At 60.4% G+C, this 18,307-nt stretch overlaps 2 protein-coding genes across 3 annotated transcripts; both read left to right on the plus strand.

The window, feature by feature from the left end:
• The first annotated feature begins 154 nt into the window (after positions 1-154).
• On the plus strand, positions 155-3,107 carry EIF4EBP2 (eukaryotic translation initiation factor 4E binding protein 2). The gene is made up of 3 exons (XM_035547704.1): positions 155-348; positions 1,646-1,822; positions 1,922-3,107. Exons 1-3 carry the CDS (start codon positions 210-212, stop codon positions 1,951-1,953), a joined length of 348 nt encoding a protein of 115 aa, XP_035403597.1. The 5' UTR covers positions 155-209; the 3' UTR covers positions 1,954-3,107.
• Positions 3,108-4,473: 1,366 nt separating this feature from the next.
• Positions 4,474-18,044, plus strand: PALD1 (phosphatase domain containing paladin 1). Of its 2 annotated transcripts, XM_035547569.2 has the most exons (19): positions 4,474-4,643; positions 7,998-8,192; positions 8,480-8,582; positions 8,658-8,837; positions 9,100-9,264; positions 9,448-9,684; positions 9,900-10,048; positions 10,145-10,241; positions 10,321-10,425; positions 12,513-12,608; positions 12,769-12,903; positions 13,058-13,174; positions 13,254-13,433; positions 14,060-14,257; positions 14,349-14,489; positions 14,579-14,650; positions 14,829-14,969; positions 16,591-16,746; positions 17,734-18,044. In XM_035547569.2, exons 2-19 carry the CDS (start codon positions 8,008-8,010, stop codon positions 17,866-17,868), a joined length of 2,592 nt encoding a protein of 863 aa, XP_035403462.1. In that variant the 5' UTR covers positions 4,474-4,643; positions 7,998-8,007; the 3' UTR covers positions 17,869-18,044. The 2 variants fall into 2 exon arrangements, with proteins under 2 accessions (XP_035403462.1, XP_035403392.1); XM_035547499.2 differs by having other exon boundaries at positions 8,480-8,837.
• Positions 18,045-18,307: the final 263 nt, after the last annotated feature.

Genomic DNA, 18,307 nt, shown 5'->3' on the forward strand with positions numbered 1-18,307 from the left:
AAAGTAAGAAAAGAAAAAAAAATAAAAAAATAATCTAACCCCCCCCCCCGGGGCGGCCACGTGGCGCCGCCTTCCCGAGCCGGGATCCGAACCCTGGTCCCCGGGGCGCCCGCCCGGAGCGCTGCCCGCTGCCCCACGTGTGCCGGGCGGGGGCAGGCGGCGGGCCCCGCCCCGCGGTGGCGCCGCCCCGGGGACAATAGCGCGGGGCCATGGCGTCCGCCGGCGGCCGCCCGCCCAGCCAGAGCCGCGCCATCCCCACGCGCACCGTGGCCCTCAGCGACGCCACGCAGCTGCCCCCCGACTACTGCACCACCCCCGGCGGCACCCTCTTCTCCACCACGCCGGGAGGTAAGCGCGGCCCGCGAGCCGGACGCGTTTGCAACAGCCCCCCTCCCCCCCCCCCCCCCCCCCCGGTTCTTAAGGAAAAAAACCCCAAAATCAACTTTCACCCACGCGTGACCCGCTCCCCGGATCCGTCCTGCCGCTCCGCGGCGGCCGCAGGGGTGTGGGAGCCTCCCACGAGCCGTGTGGGAACCCCTCGTGCAGCGTGGGACCCCCCCGCCGAGCGTGGGAACCCCCCCACGGAGCGTGGGAACCCCCCGTGAGCGTGGGAACCCGCCCACGGAGCGTGGGAACACCCCCAGTGAGCGTGAGAACCCCCCCCACACCCGTATCCACAGCGTGGGACCCCCTTACAGTACATGGGACCCCCCCACGAAGCGTGACGCCCCCCCCCCCCCCCAAGGAGCGTGAGACCCCCCCCCCACGAAGAGTGGGAACCCTCCCCACGGAGCGTGGGAACCCCCCACACAGTTTGGGGACCCTGTACCCGCAGCGTGGGACCCCCACACAAAGCATGGGACACCCCCCCCCCCCCAAGGAGCCTGGGAACACCCCACGGAGCGTGGGAACCCCCCCCCCCCGCGTGGCATGGGAACCCCCCGTCCCCATCCCCATGCAGCGGCACCAGCCCCATTAGGGGTTATGTAGGGTTTCGGGGCGATCGCTGCACCCTGAGCCCGAAGACACCTGGCACAGAGGATTAACGGTGTTGGCACCCCGAAATCCCACGGAACTGGGCAGCGCGGGCGGTGTTTTGGGGAGAAAACCACCCAAAACCCCTCTCCCCTCTTGCTGAGTGGTAGCGGGGCCGGGGTGGGACGTCACCGCTCCGCGAAAGCCGCTCGACGCCCGCCGCGTCCCGCTGGGAGAACCGGCCTCCGACAGCCTCCAGCGCCCCTGGGCCTCCGCGGAGGCTTTTCGAGCGTCCTCGGCTCCGCGCCGCCGCGTCCGGCTGCTGCCCGCCGTGTTGATCCAGCGGCGGGTTATCGGCACTGATAAGAGCGCGGAGCGGCGGCGCAGAGCCGCGTCCTCCCTCCCCGGGCCTCCCTGAGCCTCCTCGAGCCTCCGTGGCTCGGGGTAGAGGCCCTGAGGGAGGCTGCGTGTCCTCCGCGGTGGTGGCCGGGGCGACTCCTTCTGCAAACAGAAGAGGCTCGGGGTGGGTCCGGGAGGCCGCCCAAATGCCTCGGAGCGGAGGCTGTCCTCGAGCGGAGGCTGTCCTCGGCGGGGTTGAGGCGGTCCTCGAGGAAGAGGCCGGAGGCCCGGTGACGAAGGCCGCGTCCGTCCTCCCTCCCGCCCGCCCCAGGTACCCGCATCATCTACGACCGCAAGTTCCTGCTGGACCGCCGCAACTCGCCCATGGCGCAGACGCCGCCGTGCCACCTCCCCGACATCCCCGGCGTCACCAGCCCCGGCGCCGCCGACGAGCCCAAAGCGGAGGCCGGCAGCAGCCTGAGCAATCACGACGGGAAGCCGTCCACGGGTAAGGGGAGCGGGACGAGCGGGGTGTCCCCTCCTCGTCCCCCGGGGTGTCCCCAGCCTGGGGGGGACACGCTCACGCCTCTCTCCGTGTCTCTTGCAGGGGACGATGCGCAGTTCGAGATGGACATCTGACCGGGCGCCCTCCTGCTCTCCTTCGCCGTTTCCCCGTTGTTTTTTTCCTCCCGTTTTATTTTTTTGTGTGTGTGTTTTTTGTTTTTTTTTTTTTTGCCAAGTTGCCTTCAGCTCCCATACACCTGCCCCCTTCCCAAAACTCGTTTTAAGGAACAACGCCTGGAAATCGAGGGTTTGTTTTTTGTTTTTTTAGCAGCCGGGCTCCCCATCCCGGGGCCAGCAGCTCGTGCCGCCCTCCCCGTGCCTTCTCCCGGAAAATTTCAGCAGCCACGGTACCCGAGGAGGTACCGGCACCGCCGATGCTGCCCCTCCGGGCGGAGAAAACTCTTTTGGGGTCCGGGTTCAACCCCGATGGTGCGGGCACTGCACCCGGGCTCCCCGTTTCCATCAGGCAACGCAACGCGGCCGTGCACTGCGGGCAGCCCTTGGTTTTACGATATATATTTATATTTTCTGGTACTGAACAAAAAGGGGAGAAAATAATAAAAAAAAAAAAAGGGGGAGAAATCTCTCTCTCAGGCCAGATTTTGTGCCGGGGGGGGGGGGATTTGGGATTTGGGGGGGATTTTCTTTGCCAGGTGCTGGCATCGGGGTGCTGCGTGAGTGGAGATGCGGATAGGCGTGCGGGTGGGTGCTTGTGACACGCGCACAGATATATATATGTTATATATAGAGAGAGATATATTTTTTTTTCCTTAAAATGACGATCCGAGGGGGTCCTTCGCGTCCTCGGGTCGGCCGGGGCGGGGGCGACGCGTCGCGGAGCGGGGAGGGCGACGGCCGTCAGCCGCGCGGTGCGTCGTGGGACCGCTGCTCCCCGAGCCGAAAAAAACGATAATCCAAGGGACATCCTGACTTTCTACGACTTTCTACGACGTTTCTACGGCTTTCTACCGAGTTTCTACAACTTTCTACCGAGTTACCTTTTTCTTTGTTCTTTTTTCGTTGTTTTGTTTTTGTTTTGTTTCTTAAACGGGATTCTGGCTGAAGAGCGAGGAGCGCCCGGCCTCTCGGGGCGGCTTCTCCGCTGTTCAGGGTTGTCGGTGGGGTTTTTTTGGTTTTCCTGTCTCTTGAAAGAGGTGTTGGGGAGGAGAAGAGCTCTCACCGGTGGTTGCTGTTACAGCGAGGTCAATAAAGATCTTGGTTCTACAACACTGCTGCCTGCAGGATTTTTGGCGCAGGGTGGAGGGATGTGGGTGCCCCGCAGCATCCCGTACCCGATGAGGGCGTTTTTTCCCATTTATTCACGCGGTGGTGAATTGCTCCTCGAAAAACCAGAGCTGTCTGCAGGGGAGAAACCAAATTCCACGTGCTGGGCACGAAACACCTGCGCCTAAATCCTTGCACCGGCATCGAGCCTTTCGGCCCCGACGGGTGGGGTGGCGGTGGGATGCTCGTGCCACGCCGCGTCCCGGCCTTTACCATTTTCGGGCTGCCTCCAGGCTCCGTTTACATTCCTTGCCCTCCTTCCCGGTGCCACCCGAACGTGTTAAGGCTCCTTCTCTCCTTCCCCTCGGCCTGCCGGGCTTCTGTAAATATTTACGTGGCCTCGCGGGGCTGGTGGTGCCCCGTGCGAGCGAGGCGGCAGTGCCAGGGCGTTTCGGGGTCTCCAGGGGAGGCTGTGCTGGTGACGTCCCCACAGTCCTCCCTGCGCTGCGGGGTTATAGGGCCGCGTGTGTGTGTCCCCAAAGGGGTGGGGGCTGCAGCTGGGGGCTGCTGGGTGCCGGGGGTCCCTGGGGGCTGGAATGTGTAGGGGGATCCCCAAGGGGATGCGAGGTGCAGAGGGGTCCCCAAGGGGCTGCAAGGTGCTGGGGGTCCCCAGGGGGTTGCAATGCACCAGGGGGTCCTCAAGGGGCTGCGATGTGATAGGGGCTCCCCAAGGGGCTTCAAGATGTGTGAGGATCCCCAAGGGGCTGTTAGGTGCCAGGGAGTCCTGGGGGGGGCTGCAATGTGCAGGGGTCCCCAAGGTGCTTTAAGGTGTCAGGGAGTCCCCAAGGGGCTGCAATATGTGGGGGGATCTATAAGGGACTGTGGGGTGTGGGGGGGGGGTCCCCAAGGGGCTGCAATATACCGGGGTGTCCCCAAGGGACTTCAAGGTGCCAGGGTGTCCCCAAAGGTCTACAATGTGCAGGGGGGTCCCCAAGGTGCTTCAAGGTGCCAGGGGGTCCCCAAGGGGCTGCACTGTGTGTGGGGGGGGGGTCCCCAAGAAGCTGCAATGTGCCAGGGGGTCCCCGGAGCGCTTCAAGGTACCGGGGTGTCCCCAAGGGGCTGCAAGGTGCGGGGGGGCTCCCCAAGAGGCTGCAATGTCCCATGGGGTCCCCGGACACCCCCGCTGGATCCCTCCCCTCCCCGTGCCCCTTCCCACGGCCCCGCAGGGGGCTCTGCCCGGCGGGGGGGTCCCGAGGGGGGGTCCGTGCCCCGGGGCGGTTCCTCCGCGGGGCTCGGGCGGAGCGCGGCGGCCGCCGCCGGTCATTGGCAGCGCTGGGGCGGCAGAAACCCGCCCCGCCCGGCCCTCCCCGCCCGCCGACGGACAGACGGACGGGCGGCCGGACGGGCGGACACACGGCCGGACAGACGGACGGGGGTGGGGGGCGGCCGTGGGGCTGCGCCTCCAGCCCGGGCCCCGCTGCCCCTGTTATGGGGCCGGCCCGGAGCAGCCCCCCGAGGAGCTGAGTTGGGGTCGCAGCCAGGTACCGGACCGGGGGAGGTCGGGGGGGCTGCGGCGTGTGGGGTAAGGGGGGTGCGGCAAACAGGGGGGCTCGCCCCGTGGGGGATGCTCGAGCCCCTGTTGGGGTGCTTGGGGGGAGGCTCGACCCCATATAGGGGTGCCTGGGAGGATGCTGGAGCTCCTATGGGGGTGCCTGGGGGGATGCTCGACCCCGTATAGGGATGCCTGGGGGAGATGCTCGAACCCCGTGGGGGCGTTTAGGGGGTGCTCAACCCCATATGGGGGCGTTTAGGGGATGCTCGACCCCATATGGGGGTGTTTGTGGGATGCTCGTTCCCCTATGGGGGTGTTTGGGGGGGACACACATCATTAATTCTGCCCCATAACTGCGCCACACCCCATCCCCGAGCCCATCTTACCCGCTCCCCTAGGGTTTTGCAGAAAATCCCACCCGGACCTCCCCCAAATTCCTTCCCCAAGCACCCAGACGCCGTCTGGCTCTGCTGGCGGCACTGGGGTTGGGTTGGGAAGCAAACCCACCTCCCCATCCCTTTTTTTTCTTTCGCCCTTCTTGCCATCCCAAAGCCAGGACCGGCACCCCATTTCCTACCGAACAGGGCATGGCGATGGGGAGACCCCCCCCCGAGCTGATTTTTTCCCAGCGAATTATTTCCTGCCAGAGCAGTTGTGCCGAGGGGCACAGGCAAACATCCCCATGGGGTCGTTGCAGTTTTGGGGGTCCCGTGGGGCGCAGGGTGAGGTTTTGGGGTGCTGTGGGGGGTGAGAAACGCTCCTGGACTTTCTAGGAAACCTCTGCTGGTTGAGATCTGACCTTGGCCATCTGTGCCAGCTCATTAAAATTAATAACGAGGATGGAAATCGAGGCTGGGGAGCGAGGAGCCAGCGCAGAGGTGGCTTCCCGAAGGCGCCTGGCACGTGCGCAGGGAGCAGCCGGAGCCCCGAAAGCCCTGCCTGGCATCTTCCCCTCGAGCCGCAGCCTGCTGGAGCCTCATTTTTGGGGTGGGAAAGGCAAAATTCCCACAGGAGGAGAGCCCTGGGGCATCGCCCCCTGGCTCCCCATCGCCAAGCGCTTTTAGGGTTGATTTCAGGGCTTTTTGGGGTCAAGCGGCTTGCTTGCAGCTCCAGGGGCAAGCGTGGTGTGGTGTGTTATTTCTCACCTTTCCTTTTTAGCTTTCTTTTTGCTCAAAATGAGCAGCTTCCTTCCGGCACAGTGAGAGAAGCCTCGTTCCCACCAGCCCCGTCCTGTACCCCATAGGCATGGGCTGGGTTTAGGGGAAAACTCCAGGATGATTTTGGTGCCTCAGCTTGCATTCAGGTGGGGAGGATTATTTCCCCAACTTGTTTTCTCTGGGCTAAAAGCTGAATTTGCAAGCAGAAAGGGGGGCAAGCCTCGCTTCCTTCCCTTTTTCAACTTTTAAATGAATTTTATTTAATGATTTATATATTTTTTAAGCCACGCAGTGTGCCCCAGCATGCCGCCAGCGTGCCCTTCTCACTGCTGCCCGAAAACAAGAAGCGCAAGCTCAGCACCGGGGCTCCCTCCCCGCCGCAAAGAGGATGTGCCATCTGTTTGTTTGCTTTTTTTCATTGAATATTTTTCTTTTTGGGAAAAGAGGGTGAGAGAGCACGGGCAGTGCTGGGCTCCATCACTTCCTCCCTGCCGGCTCGGCGGTGCCGCGTGCTCCCCGCTCCATCCGGCAGCCGCGGCGCTTCCTGCCGGCGCACCAGTGGGGAATACCACAAACTGCCCGTTTTTGGCCCAAATCCCCATCTTTTGGGGACTGCCTGGGCTGCATCCCCGCTCTGCACAAAGCCGGGGCAGCGCTGGGTGCTGCTTTCTCCCCCTGGAGCCAGCCCCGTGCGGTGCCCTCGGCAAAGGGCATCGCCTGTCCTAATTTAGGAAGCTGCTAATCACTGGCTAGCGTGGACAGGGTGTAATTTGGGGCTTTCTCCCAGGGAGAGGCCGTGTCACGTTGGCAGGGCACAAGGGCGGAGAGGATGGATGAGGAAAAGCAATGGTGGCACCGTCGCCCCTATAGCCGGGGCAAGAAAAACCCAAATCCTTGCCTAGCCGCACAGCACGCAATAAACCCAAATGCCCCACCAGGGGGGATGCGGGTGGTGATTTATTTGTCCCCGCTCGTCCCGCTGACAATGAGGTGGCCGGGCAAGTGCACGCTTCCTCCCGGCCACGGCAGATGCATCCTGCAGCTGGGGCCGCCCCGCTATATTTAGGCTATTGTGAGCGCCGCCTTTGGGCCCCCGCCAGCTCCCTGCGGGGGGGACCGACCCAGCCTCGTGGTCTGCCCGTGGATAATTCGGGGGCCGACGAGGCGGTGGAGGGCTTTCAGGGCCAGTATGGGGTGGGAAATGCCCGCCGGTGAGTGGAAACACCACTCTTTTTCCACCAGCAGTTTGCCATGTGGCTTGCAAACGGGATTTTGTTATTGATTATTTGTTATTTAGAGGACATAGGGTGGCTTTCTGCATGGCAGCTAAAATGCAGCCTCTTGCAAAGCCTGGTGGATAGGCTGCGAAACATCTGCAGGCCGGGGTGCTGGCTGTGTGTGCGCGGCTTCCAGCACATGCTGTGCCCATCCAGGCGAGCCCCGGCCCTGTGCAAGCCTGAGTGTTTGCTATAAAAGCAAGAAAAGCGCCTTTTTTTTCCCTGCTCTTCCCAGCAAGGACAGTCGGTGCTTTGTCCCGGGGTGGCCAAGCGTGGCGGGATGCTCCTCGCTGTCCTCTGTCTTTGGGGACGAGCGGGCTCCACTCTCCCGACCCCCTCCCTCCTCTGCAAGCACACGCGTGTGCATGCATGAAGCTTGCACGCGTGTGCAAGCATGCACACATATGCACACCCGCCCTTGTGCATGCACACGCCCCCGTGAGCACGCACGCCCCGGCATTGCCCGCACACGTGCGGGGGAGCCCAGGAGGAAATTCGGGCGACCCAAAACGCCCAGCAAGATTTCCTGGCTTCCCGAGCCTTTTCCACGTTGCTGGCGGGGCTCATGGCTGTCCTGTGGGGACGGGAAGCCGCCGGGTCACTCTGCAGTGCCATCTGCTGACTCATCAGATTTTGGGGACCGGATCCCGGCTTTCTCCTTCCCCCTCCGCTCCCGCAAACTGAGCCCCGATGGCGGAGGGGCCGCGGCGCCGGGAATTGGGCTGCACCGGGGCCGGACCCTGCCTGGCGGAGGACGAGGGGGGAGAAAGCCCGTAAGGAGCGCGGGAAGGAAACCGGAGAGCACGGGAAGGGCTGGGTTCGTGTTTCTTCGGAAATGGGCCTCTCCTCGCCGCGCCGGGCGGCCGAAAAAATCCCTCTCACCTCCCCCCTGCTTGTTTTCCCCTGCAGCCGCCTGCGGATGATGGGTACGACCGCCAGCGCGGCGCAGCAGACCGGCCCGGCCTCCGCCTTCGAGAGCGTGCACGGCATCGGGACCATGGAGGACCAGCGCTCGCTGAGCATCCACTCCTTCCAGGCCCTCGGGCTGCACAACAGCAAGGCCAAGTCCATCATCACCAACAAAGTGGCACCCGTGGTCATCACGTGAGTCGGGGTAGCCGTACGCAAGACCTTCGGACATTGCCCTCCGTCTATTTGGTTTGGTGTCCCCATTGTGTTGGGTGGCCCTATTGCAAGCTCCCGTCCCACTCCAGCAAAAAAATTGCTTTTTAAAAGAAAATTCTTTCAGGCATCGCCCTCTGTCTATTTGGTTTGGTGTCCCTGTCGTGTTGGGTGGCCCTATTGCACGCTCCCGTCCCACTCCAGCAAAAAAAATCACCTTTTCTTTTAATATTTTTTTTTTTTGTGACTATACCATATGTTTTCTCCAGGTACAACTGCAGGGAGGAGTTTCAGATCCACGATGAGCTGCTGAAGGCCAACTACACGGTGGGGCGTATCTCCGAGGCCGCGCCAGAGCATTACCTGGTGCAGGTGGGCATCGCCGCGCCTGGCCCCCTGCCCGCCGCCCGTGCTCGGATCCGGCTCCACCTCTTTCTTACCCCACAGGGGAAATATTTCATGGTCAGAGATGTGCATGGCAAGCTGGATGTCCTGAACACCACCGGCAGCTGCGGCGCCCCGAATTTCCGGCAAGCCAAGGGCGGCTACGCGGTGTTTGGCATGGGGCAGCCCAGCCTCAACGGCTTTAGGCTGGTTCTGCAGAAGCTGCAGAGAGAGGGCCACAAGGTTGGTTTTGCTCAAAATCAGAGCGTTTCTGCTTTTATTTGTGGGTCAGGAGCAGTAGGGTCATGGAAATGTAGGGTCATGGAGAAGTAGGGTCATGGAGAAGCAAGGGGAGATCTTTGGGGGAGAGCAGCCTACACGCTCCAGAGTTGCTGGCTGGTCCGTGGAGGGGGGAAGGCTTTGGGAAGGGAAGGTTTTTGGGAAGCCTTGTCCTAATATAAGCAGTGCCATCCCTGACACGCCTCATCCATGGCTGTCTTTCCAGGAGTGTGTCTTTTTCTGCATCCGCGAGGAGCCCGTGCTCTTCCTGCGGGTGGAGGGCGACTTCATGGCCTACACGCCACGGGGCAAAGAGAATCTCCATGAGAACCTCCGCGGCCTGCGCCGGGGGCTACGTGTCGAGGATCTGGAGCTCACCATCCGCAAAGAGGTGATGCTGGTGGGGCCATGGCAAGGGTCACCACCCTCTGACGTTCATCTCCACGTAGTTTGGTGTCCAACAGAGCAAACACTTGAGGAACTGAGATGGAGATGGCCCCCTTTGGGCATCCCACAGCGGGGTTGGAGGTGGTCGGCCACCCATGGGTGCTGACGGCGGTCCCCATCTCCTCAGATCCACGACTTTGCGCAGCTGAGCGAGGGGGTCTACTATGTTTACGATGACATTGAGCGGTTGCGGGACGAGCCGCATGCTGTGCGGGTGCAGGGTGAGGAGGACGTCCAGGTGACGGAGGAGGTGTACCGCCGGCCCGTCTTCCTCCTGCCCGCCTACCGCTACCACCGCCTGCCCCTGCCCGCTGACGGCGCCCCGCTGGAGGAGCACTTCGATGCCTTCATCCGCTTCCTCAGGGTGAGATGAGTGAAAGCGCCGGCTCCGCGGGGATTTGGGGTGGTGGGGTTTGCTTTCTGCAGTTCTTTGGGGCTAGGGGCAAAAGGTGCCACCCCCGGCCCAGGCAGGGTGCTGGGGGTGCTCTTGGTAGCACTGTGCTTGTTGTGCCGGTTGTTACACCACCGCTGTGGTCCCCGTGGGCCCGCACCATCCCTCTCCATCTCCTTTCCTCCTAGGAGAGCCCCGGCCTCCTGCTGCGGGACCCCGGCGGACCCCCCCCGGCGCTGCTCTTCAGCTGCCAGACCGGCATGGGCAGGACCAACCTGGCCATGGCCATGGGCACCCTCGTCCTCCTCCACCACCGGAGAGCCACGCAGAAGCCTGAGTAAGCAGGGACCGTCCCTGGGGCCATGGGGTGACCCCAGTGGGCATGGGTTTGATGCCCCCTTATTTTAATTTTCCCTCCCGTCCCTGCGGGCAGCCCCCAGCCACCGGCCAAAACGTCGCCAAGGGCCAGGTTTCGGGTGATCCAGAGCTTCATCGAGGTGGTACCCAAAGGGCAACAAATGGTGGAGGAGGTAAGTGGGGTGCTGCAGGGCTCTCAGAGAGCTCAGGGTGGGCAAAGTGGGCTCTGTTGACCAACTTTCCCCATGCAAGGTGGACAGCGCGATCGCCTTCTGCTCGGAGATGCACGACATGAAGGAAGCCATCCATGAGGCCAAGAAGAAGCTGGAAGGGTTCGGGGAAGACCGCCAGACCCAGGTACCACTGCCCACATGGCTTTGGGGGGGTGAGGAGCAACATCTCCCTGCTCAACACTGCGCCATGCTGAGCCCTGGGGTGTCAGCTGGGGGCCCTCGTTAGTGAGCCGTTAATTAGAGGATGGCTTGGCCTCTTGGCAGCAGTAATTTACAGAAATGTTTCTGCGAGCGGATGGGAAGAATGTAAATTGTGGAAATCTGAGACTTCCTGCGCCCTGGAAGCGTCCCAGGGACACGCGAACCTGGAAGGTTGGGGTGTGTTACATTTTGGTTTTTTTTTGGTTGAGGGCTGTAAAGTTGCGGAAATCTGCTCTTTCTGGGCATTGCCACTGCCTCTGGTAGATGCCCTTGGGCCAAAAAATAATATAAAATATTATTTTGTCATCTCCAAAACTGGAGAACCGGCAGGTTGAGGTCCAGCAATTCTCCTGCCTCTCCCAGCCAGCTCTTGGTCGGCAGAGGTGGCGCAAACCCCAGGTGCACCCGGCTCATCTTTTAACTTCAAGCCTTTTTGGAGGCGAATTTTTCCATCTGAGTGGTGAATGCGCTGTTAGAGCCAGAAACCCCAAATTTCAGCCCCTACCCCCATCAGTTCCTTTTTTAGGGTGGATTCGGGTCTGTTTGGTGCCGCTCCAGGCAATGGCATGAAGCTGTGTTCGCTCGGCCACGGGGCCAGGTGTGGGTGCAGCCACGGCGGCACCCGTGGGTGCCCGGGCTGGGTGCTTAGGGGGTGAAAGGTGCCCCAGGTGACCCTCTCCTCGCACCGGGGAGGGCTGCTCCTTGTCCTCCTCGACGGCAGAAAACAAATGGCCGGGGATTGCTGTAAATTAGCTGAGAGGAGTGTTTATTTGAAGTCTGCACGTAGCGAGAGCACGTTTAAACAATGGCCAGGGGCCAGGAAAATGTGCCGGGGGGGACGTGGGTGGGGGGACAGGCAGAGAGGAAAGGCACAGAGGATTTATCCCACAAAGAACTGCCCTGAGCTAGGTGGAAAAAGTGGAGATTTAGGTCCTGGTGCGACGGTAGGCGTGATGCAGGGGCTGGGGTGGGATGCTCGGCCGCATCCTGGCGGTACCCTGCTCTCCCCGGTCCAACCCTGGCACGACTCCATCCTCTTGGGCTTTGTGTTGAGTTTCCAGAGCAAATGTGCTGCTCTGTCTCCTGATAGATGGCAGCGGGACACCTTCATCTTGCAGATATCGAGTCAATAAATACTCATGAATCTATGCCACTGCCTCGGCGACATAACCAGGTCCACCTGTGCTGCAGGGGAGGATCTCCAGCAGTGCACCTCCTGAATTTCAGGGTTCCCACTGTGTCTAGGATTGGGTTTTGCTTGCAGGGAAGGAGGAGTGGGTGTACGTGGCCCCTGAAGTTGAGGTCGGGTGGTTTCTGAATTGCAGAAAGTCCCCAGGTTCCCAGCTTGCATCCCCAGTAGGACGCCCAGCAGCCCCTGGGGAAACCCAGCAGCCAGAGCGTCTCAGCCGTAGAGGTGTCTGGGGTGGTGTGAGCACCTTGCATGGATCAACCCCCCTCCTTTTGGGTTTTGCTCTCTGTCAGCATCTGGACATTGTCTCTCCAGGACAGGCAGGCAGCTCGTGTCCTGTTGGACCCGCTCCCGGTGCGTCCCTGGGTGAAGGGGAAGGCTTTGTTTGATCCGAAATGCAAATTTATGGCTCTAAGCATCACTCAGCATGGAAAAACTTGAAATGTTTCATTTTAAAACTAAACAAAAAAAGCAGCAAAAACTATTCCAGATAGGGTTCTGTAGGTTTTTCACCCCTCTCCTCGTTTGGAAGCAGTTTATTTCCAAGCAAACAACTTGGTGAAGTTAGTATAAATATGCAAAAAAAAAAAAAAAAACCAACAAAAAAAACAAAACACAAAACCTTCTAAGGGATTTCAATGGGATTTCTATCTCCTTTTCCCCCAAAATGACTGTTTTAAAATGCCTTGGGCCAGCTTGCTTGCTGCTCTTCTGTGCCAGCTTGTGGTGCTCTCCTGCCCTACGTGCGGGGCTCCAGGAGAATGGGCTCCTGCTCCAGCTCCGTGCTGGCCGTGACGAGTGCCACCCGCGCTTGCTTCCAGGGGGGCAGCACCAAAGAACATTTCCTCCAGAGGATCCAGCAGAGCCTCGAGCGCTATTTCTACCTGGTTGCTTTCAACTACTACCTTCATGAGCAGGTAAGGGCTGCCTGCCTTTGTCGCCGGGTGGCAGGGCCACCTCCGAGCTGCCGTGGCTGGGAGCGCCGGGGGGTTTTGGAAGCGCACGGAGGCGGAGAGGTGCCGGGCAGGGGGAGCGAGCCCAGGCTGATGGCGTGCCCCCCCGGCCCCTCGCCGGCAGTACCCCCTGGGCTTTGCCCTCAGCTTCAGCAGGTGGATGTGCCGGCACCCCGAGCTGTACCGGCTGCAGGCGGACATCGGCGCCTCTGAGCTCGCCGTCCCCGGGGACCTCCTGGCCAAGGGGACGCGGGTGCTGGTGAGTACCCGTCCTGGTGCCCAACCTCAGAGAGGTTTGGCGGGGTGGGAGGAGCAGGGTTCCTCCGTGGCAGAGCAGGAGGGGAGTTTTGGGGGTCCCCAGGTCCACATGCTCGGCGAGGATGGGATGCCCAGCCCTGTCCGTCCCGCTGCAGGTGGCGGACGAGCGCTTCTGCCCGGACGTGCTGAGCACTGTCAAGGAGATGAGCGTGGCCAACTTCCGACGGGTGCCCAAGATGCCTGTCTACGGGACAGCGCAGCCCAGCTCCAAGGTGAGGGGCACGCACCTCAGACAGGGCAGGGCCACCCCTCCGGGTGCCATCCCCTCACCTCGGCCACCCCTCGCCCTAGACCCTTGGGAGCGTCCTGCGGTACCTGACGGACGCAAAGAGGAAGCACTCGCGCATCCTGTGGGTCAACCTGCGGGAGGAGGTGGTGCTGGAGGGGAACGAGCAGGTCTACACGCTCAGGGAGCCGGGGAGCCTCGACGAGCTCGTCCCTGTGCCCGCCTCCACGCCCGAGCAGCTGGAGGTGAGCATGGGGTTTTGGGGTGCCTCATCCTGCCTTGGGGCAGGAGGGACGATGGACAAAGGTTGCACCAGGGGGTGCATGGAGGATGCTCCCCAGCACCGATCCTGGCTGGTGCTGCTGATCTTCTTGTCTCTGTCGTGCCTTTCCTTTTCTTTGCACTTCTAAACTCTACCCTCTGGCCCATTTGAGCTAAATTTGACCTCGTTTTCCATTCTTACGAGTTTTTTTGCAGATAAATAGCTGGATGTGGGACAGAGGCGTAGATCGTGTTCCCGCTGAGGGAAAGGCATCTCCCCCTCTGTGGAGCCCTCATGAGAGATGTGCACAGAGAAACCGGGCTTTGTTAGTCCCTCAGCCTTCACAGCTCCTTTTTTGGGGCTTTTTGGGGGCAGGGAGGGGGGTTCAGCTGCCAGCAGCACCCTGGAGGCGTGGAGGAGCTCTGTGGGGTCTGGGAGGATTGCGGTGCCCACAGTCCCTGGGGCAGAAGTGGTGGACACAGCATGTAGGTCTGTGTTGGCTGCATGGTGGTTGAGAGGGGAATTAAAAATAAAAATACGATAAGGGGAAGAGGCGGACGAGGAGCTGGTCTGATGTTGTGAAGGTGAGGGCTCCTCCATCCTCTGCAGAAGCTCGAGTCCACGCTGAAGGGTGACCTGCTGAAGTCGCAGCAGTGGCTGGAGGTCTACCTGGAGGCGGAGAAGCAGATGAAGATGTTCAAGAGCTGCCTGACCACCCAGGAGATCTTCAACCAGCACAAGAGCACCTACCCGGGCCTGACGTACCGGCGCATCCCCATCCCCGACTTCTGTGCTCCCAAGGAGCAGGTACCGGCTGTGTCACCTTGTCCCTGAGCCACAACCCCTTGGCTGGACGGGGGGCAGCACCCTCCCTAAATCCTGGCTTTGCCCTCGGCAGGACTTTGACCGGCTGCTGGAGGCGATGAAGACCACCCTGGCTGAGGACTCACGGGCAGCCTTCGTCTTCAACTGCGCAAGTGGCCGGGGCCGGACCACCACGGCCATGGTCATCGCTGTCCTGGCGCTCTGGCACTGTGCTGTGGGTACCAGCGCGCGTGGCTGGCGGGGGGCTCGGGGGGGCTGGACCCACATGCACCTAATGCCCCGTCCCTCCCTGCCCTGCCGCAGGGCATCCCCGAGGCGAGCGAGGACGAGATCGTGAGCGTGCCCGACGCCAAGTACACCAAGGGGGAGTTCGAGGTGAGTCCTGCAGCCGGCGTGGCCGCATGCTGTAGGGTCTCCTGAGCCCTGCAAGATGCACCAGCCCTCCTTGCCTGGAGGGAATAGGTCCTCCCCTGGGGCAGGAGGTGAGCACGGGCATGGGGAGGTTGGGTTGGGAGCTCCAGGTGAAGCCCCTTTTGCTTTGTCCCCACTCCAGGTGGTGATGAAGGTGGTCCAGCTCCTGCCTGACGGCCACCGGATGAAAAAGGAGGTGGACATGGCCCTGGACACAGTCAGCGAGACCATGACGCCCATGCACTACCACCTCCGAGAAATTATCATCTGCACCTACCGGCAGGTGAGCAGCACCTACGGGCCCTTTTCTATTTTCGGTACCCCAGGGAGGACAGCTGGATCCCGGAGCAGGGCAGACTCTCCGGCTGAAGCTGTGGGATTTGTCATGAGAAGGGTGCTGGGGCTCCTTCGGTGGTGGCTTTTGGGTTCTTCCATGGGTTTCCCAAATGCTATGGGACATCCCAGCACAGCCCGACGGCTCCTGTGCGCTTTCGGTGCTCACCACAGCTGGTTTAGGGGGGCTGAACAGAAAGCAGAGATGGTGGTGGTTTTTTCACCCTTTGGGGTCCCTTACCCAAGGTAATGGGGTTGTGGTGGTCCAGCACCCTGTGCATCCCTCGCCATGCCGCGTCCCGGCGCTGCAGCCGGCAGAGGGCAGGGCCGCTCCGTCCCCTTCTCCTCCCATCCCTGCTGGCTCCTCCGGCTCCGGCGGGGAGCTGCTCCCATTTATTAGCAGCATTATTTTTCAGAAGACGCCTGCCTGTTCCCGTGACCTCCCTGCCCCTCTCGCCGGTGCTTGGCAGCGAGGAGCAGCGCAGGGGTGTTCCTGGGCCGCATCCTGTTTCCCGGCCAGCTGCGTCCAGCCCGGCCTGATGGGGAAGGGAGATAAGCAGGGAGCCATCCGCTGCCCTGCTCCCCTGCCATAGGAAGAGCCTTGTATCGCCACCTTGGAGAGGGCATGTGCAAATGCTTGCTTTTTTTGCTTTTTTTTCCCCCAAAAGTGAGCCCAGCATGGGCAGGCTCCGTGGGGACATCTCTGCTCTGGCTGGCAGATGCAAGCTGGAAGAAATGGATGTGCTTCTAGGCACCCAAAACCCCCTTCTGGGCTTTGCAAAATGGGTTTGGGTTGCATCCTGCTCTTTGTTTCGCTCTCGGGTGGGTGGGAGCAGCTTTCAGAGCCTTGTAGGGGATGCTCTGCAGGATTAGGCTGATCGGGAGGGAAGGAAAATGTGTGGTGCTCGGCTCAGATTCCTCCCTAGCCCTTCCCATCCCAACCCAGGAGGAAAAAATAGGTTGATGCATTCCTTCCGCTGCCGGAAGATGTGTTGTTTGGGGAGGTTTCCTCGGCAGGAGCCAACAGCAGAGAGCTGCCTGCTTCCTCCCAGCCTGGCTGCTGCAGAGCTGTCCTGGGTTTGCTGCAGTGTTTTTTGGGATAAACGCTATGAGGATAACAATCTTCGTTAGGTTCCTTGGTTTATTGGTCATTTCTGCGGGACCATGTTGCTCTGATGCTGGTCGTGGTCTTTAACCCAGTTGTGTCCTCTCCATTTCCCACTTCTGGGCTTCGAGCAGGGTTAGAAACACTCACAGAAGCCGCATCAGGATCCACTCTACCCAAATACAGGCGTGTACATGCAGAGATGTCTTTTCCCAGGGCAGACCTGATCTCACAGTCCTGCCATGAACAGGGCTGTAAAGTTGGGGAAAAAATAAAAATAAATGAAAGCTGGAGCAGTTTGCTCTGCTCCCACCTGGAGAGGGGCAGGATGCTGGGAACGGGCATAGCAACACCTCCTCTATTTTTGAGGGCTGTGGGGTAAAAGGGGAAGCTTTTTATGTTGCTGGAAGCCACAACCTGATGAGAGTGTAGGCTGCTGAGCTTCTTTTTGTCCTTGCGCTTCCAGGGGCGGTCGGGCAAGGACGAGCAGGAGCGGCGGCTGCTGCGGCTGAGGAGCTTGCAGTACCTGGAGCGCTACATCTACCTGATCCTCTTCAACGCCTACCTGCACCTGGAGAAGAAGGACTCCTGGCAGCGGCCCTTCAGCCTCTGGATGCGTGAGGTAGGGCTTTTATTTGGACCAGAGTTTGGTGTGATAGGAAGGTGTCTCTGTTCTCAGCCATTATTCTGCACGTGCCATCATCATGCATGTGCAACGGGTGCTGGACCCAGCCCACTGTCACCTCTCACTGCAGCCCGAAACACCAGCTCTGAGCACTCCCAGTGCTGGGAAAGCTCTGGTTGCAACACAGCATCCTAAATAAGCCGTTTATTAACCTACCTGGATGGAGACACACAGGGTTTTAGGAAAATGCTGCACCTCAGTGAGCTGGGAGAGCCTTGTGCCTTGCCCCGTGTCGCTGATTTGTGCTGGGAAATATTCCTGGTGCCAGGTCCTCCTCCTAGCCCAGGTCCAGGAGGTTGTATCCTGTATGTTTGCATGGGGACGACCTTACAAAGCACCCCATATGTCATTTTTTATCACGTTTTGATGTGTAAAACACACTGTGATGCTCCTTGTCCCTCTTCTTGCTCCAGCTCCTTGACCCCAGCCTCGCTCCTCAAGGCACACCTCGCTGGAGGAGGGGGAAGACCTCAAATCCAAGAAATCCCCACCAGCCGCATTGTTCTGGAAGAAATGTCGCTCTTTTCCTCATCCTGGGCTTAAACCTGCCTCCTGTGCCCCTGTTTTCAGGGAGGAGGTGCGCCCCACCGCGCATCAAAGGAGCCTTTGGCTCCACGCGGTGCTCCAGCACAAGCTTTGCATTTTCAGTTCTTTTTCAAAAAAAAAACATCAACAAGGCGACATTGTAACTTCTTTTCCGGAAGGGTGCCAAAGCTAACAAACCATAAAGCTGCTTATAAAACCACGCAGCAGCTGGAGGGAAGCTCGGGGAGGGGTCAGTGCCACGCAGGCGGTGGTCCATGCTTCTCCCCGGCTTGGGGTCGTGCACGGGGACGCAGCAGCCACTGCTCTCCGTCCTCCTTATGGGGTTGGAGGATGGGTGGAGGGGGCAAAACCGCCTCAACCTCTCTGCTCTGCTTCCAGGTGGCGGCCGTGGCTGGTGTCTACGAGGTGCTGGACCGGCTGGGCTTCCCCGAGCTGGAGGGGCCAGAGGATGAGGAGCCGCTGCGGAGGCTGCGCGGGCGCTGGCGGGCGCAGAGCCGCGGGGACATGGTGTAGGGGGACGGAGAGGGATGCTGCCTTCAGGAAAATAGACTGTTTCCCCCAAAAAAAAAAATTAAAAAAAAAAATAATGGGGAGAGGGAGGGAGGGGATAGCCCCGAAGCTACTACCTTCAGGAGAAGAATTGAGGGGGTCTTCACGACGCAATAAAAGTGTTGTAAATTAAACAAAAAGCTGTCGGACAGGTGCTTAATAGTGAGCATGATGTGGGTGTGTATGGTTATATAGATACACTAATATATATTTATATACGCACACAGATATATGGGTTTGTATACATACACACCCAAGACCTTGTACCCTGATATATATGGCTACGTATACATACAGACCCAAACCTTTGTAGCCTGGGTTGGGACTCACAGAGGCCATGGTCCTTGCACATCCCGGGATTTTTAGTTTTTGGGTGTATTTGCTTGTTCTTCCTGATTTTCAG

This window comes from Cygnus atratus, chromosome 7, assembly GCF_013377495.2.
Source record: "Cygnus atratus isolate AKBS03 ecotype Queensland, Australia chromosome 7, CAtr_DNAZoo_HiC_assembly, whole genome shotgun sequence".
Lineage (NCBI taxonomy): Eukaryota > Metazoa > Chordata > Aves > Anseriformes > Anatidae > Cygnus > Cygnus atratus.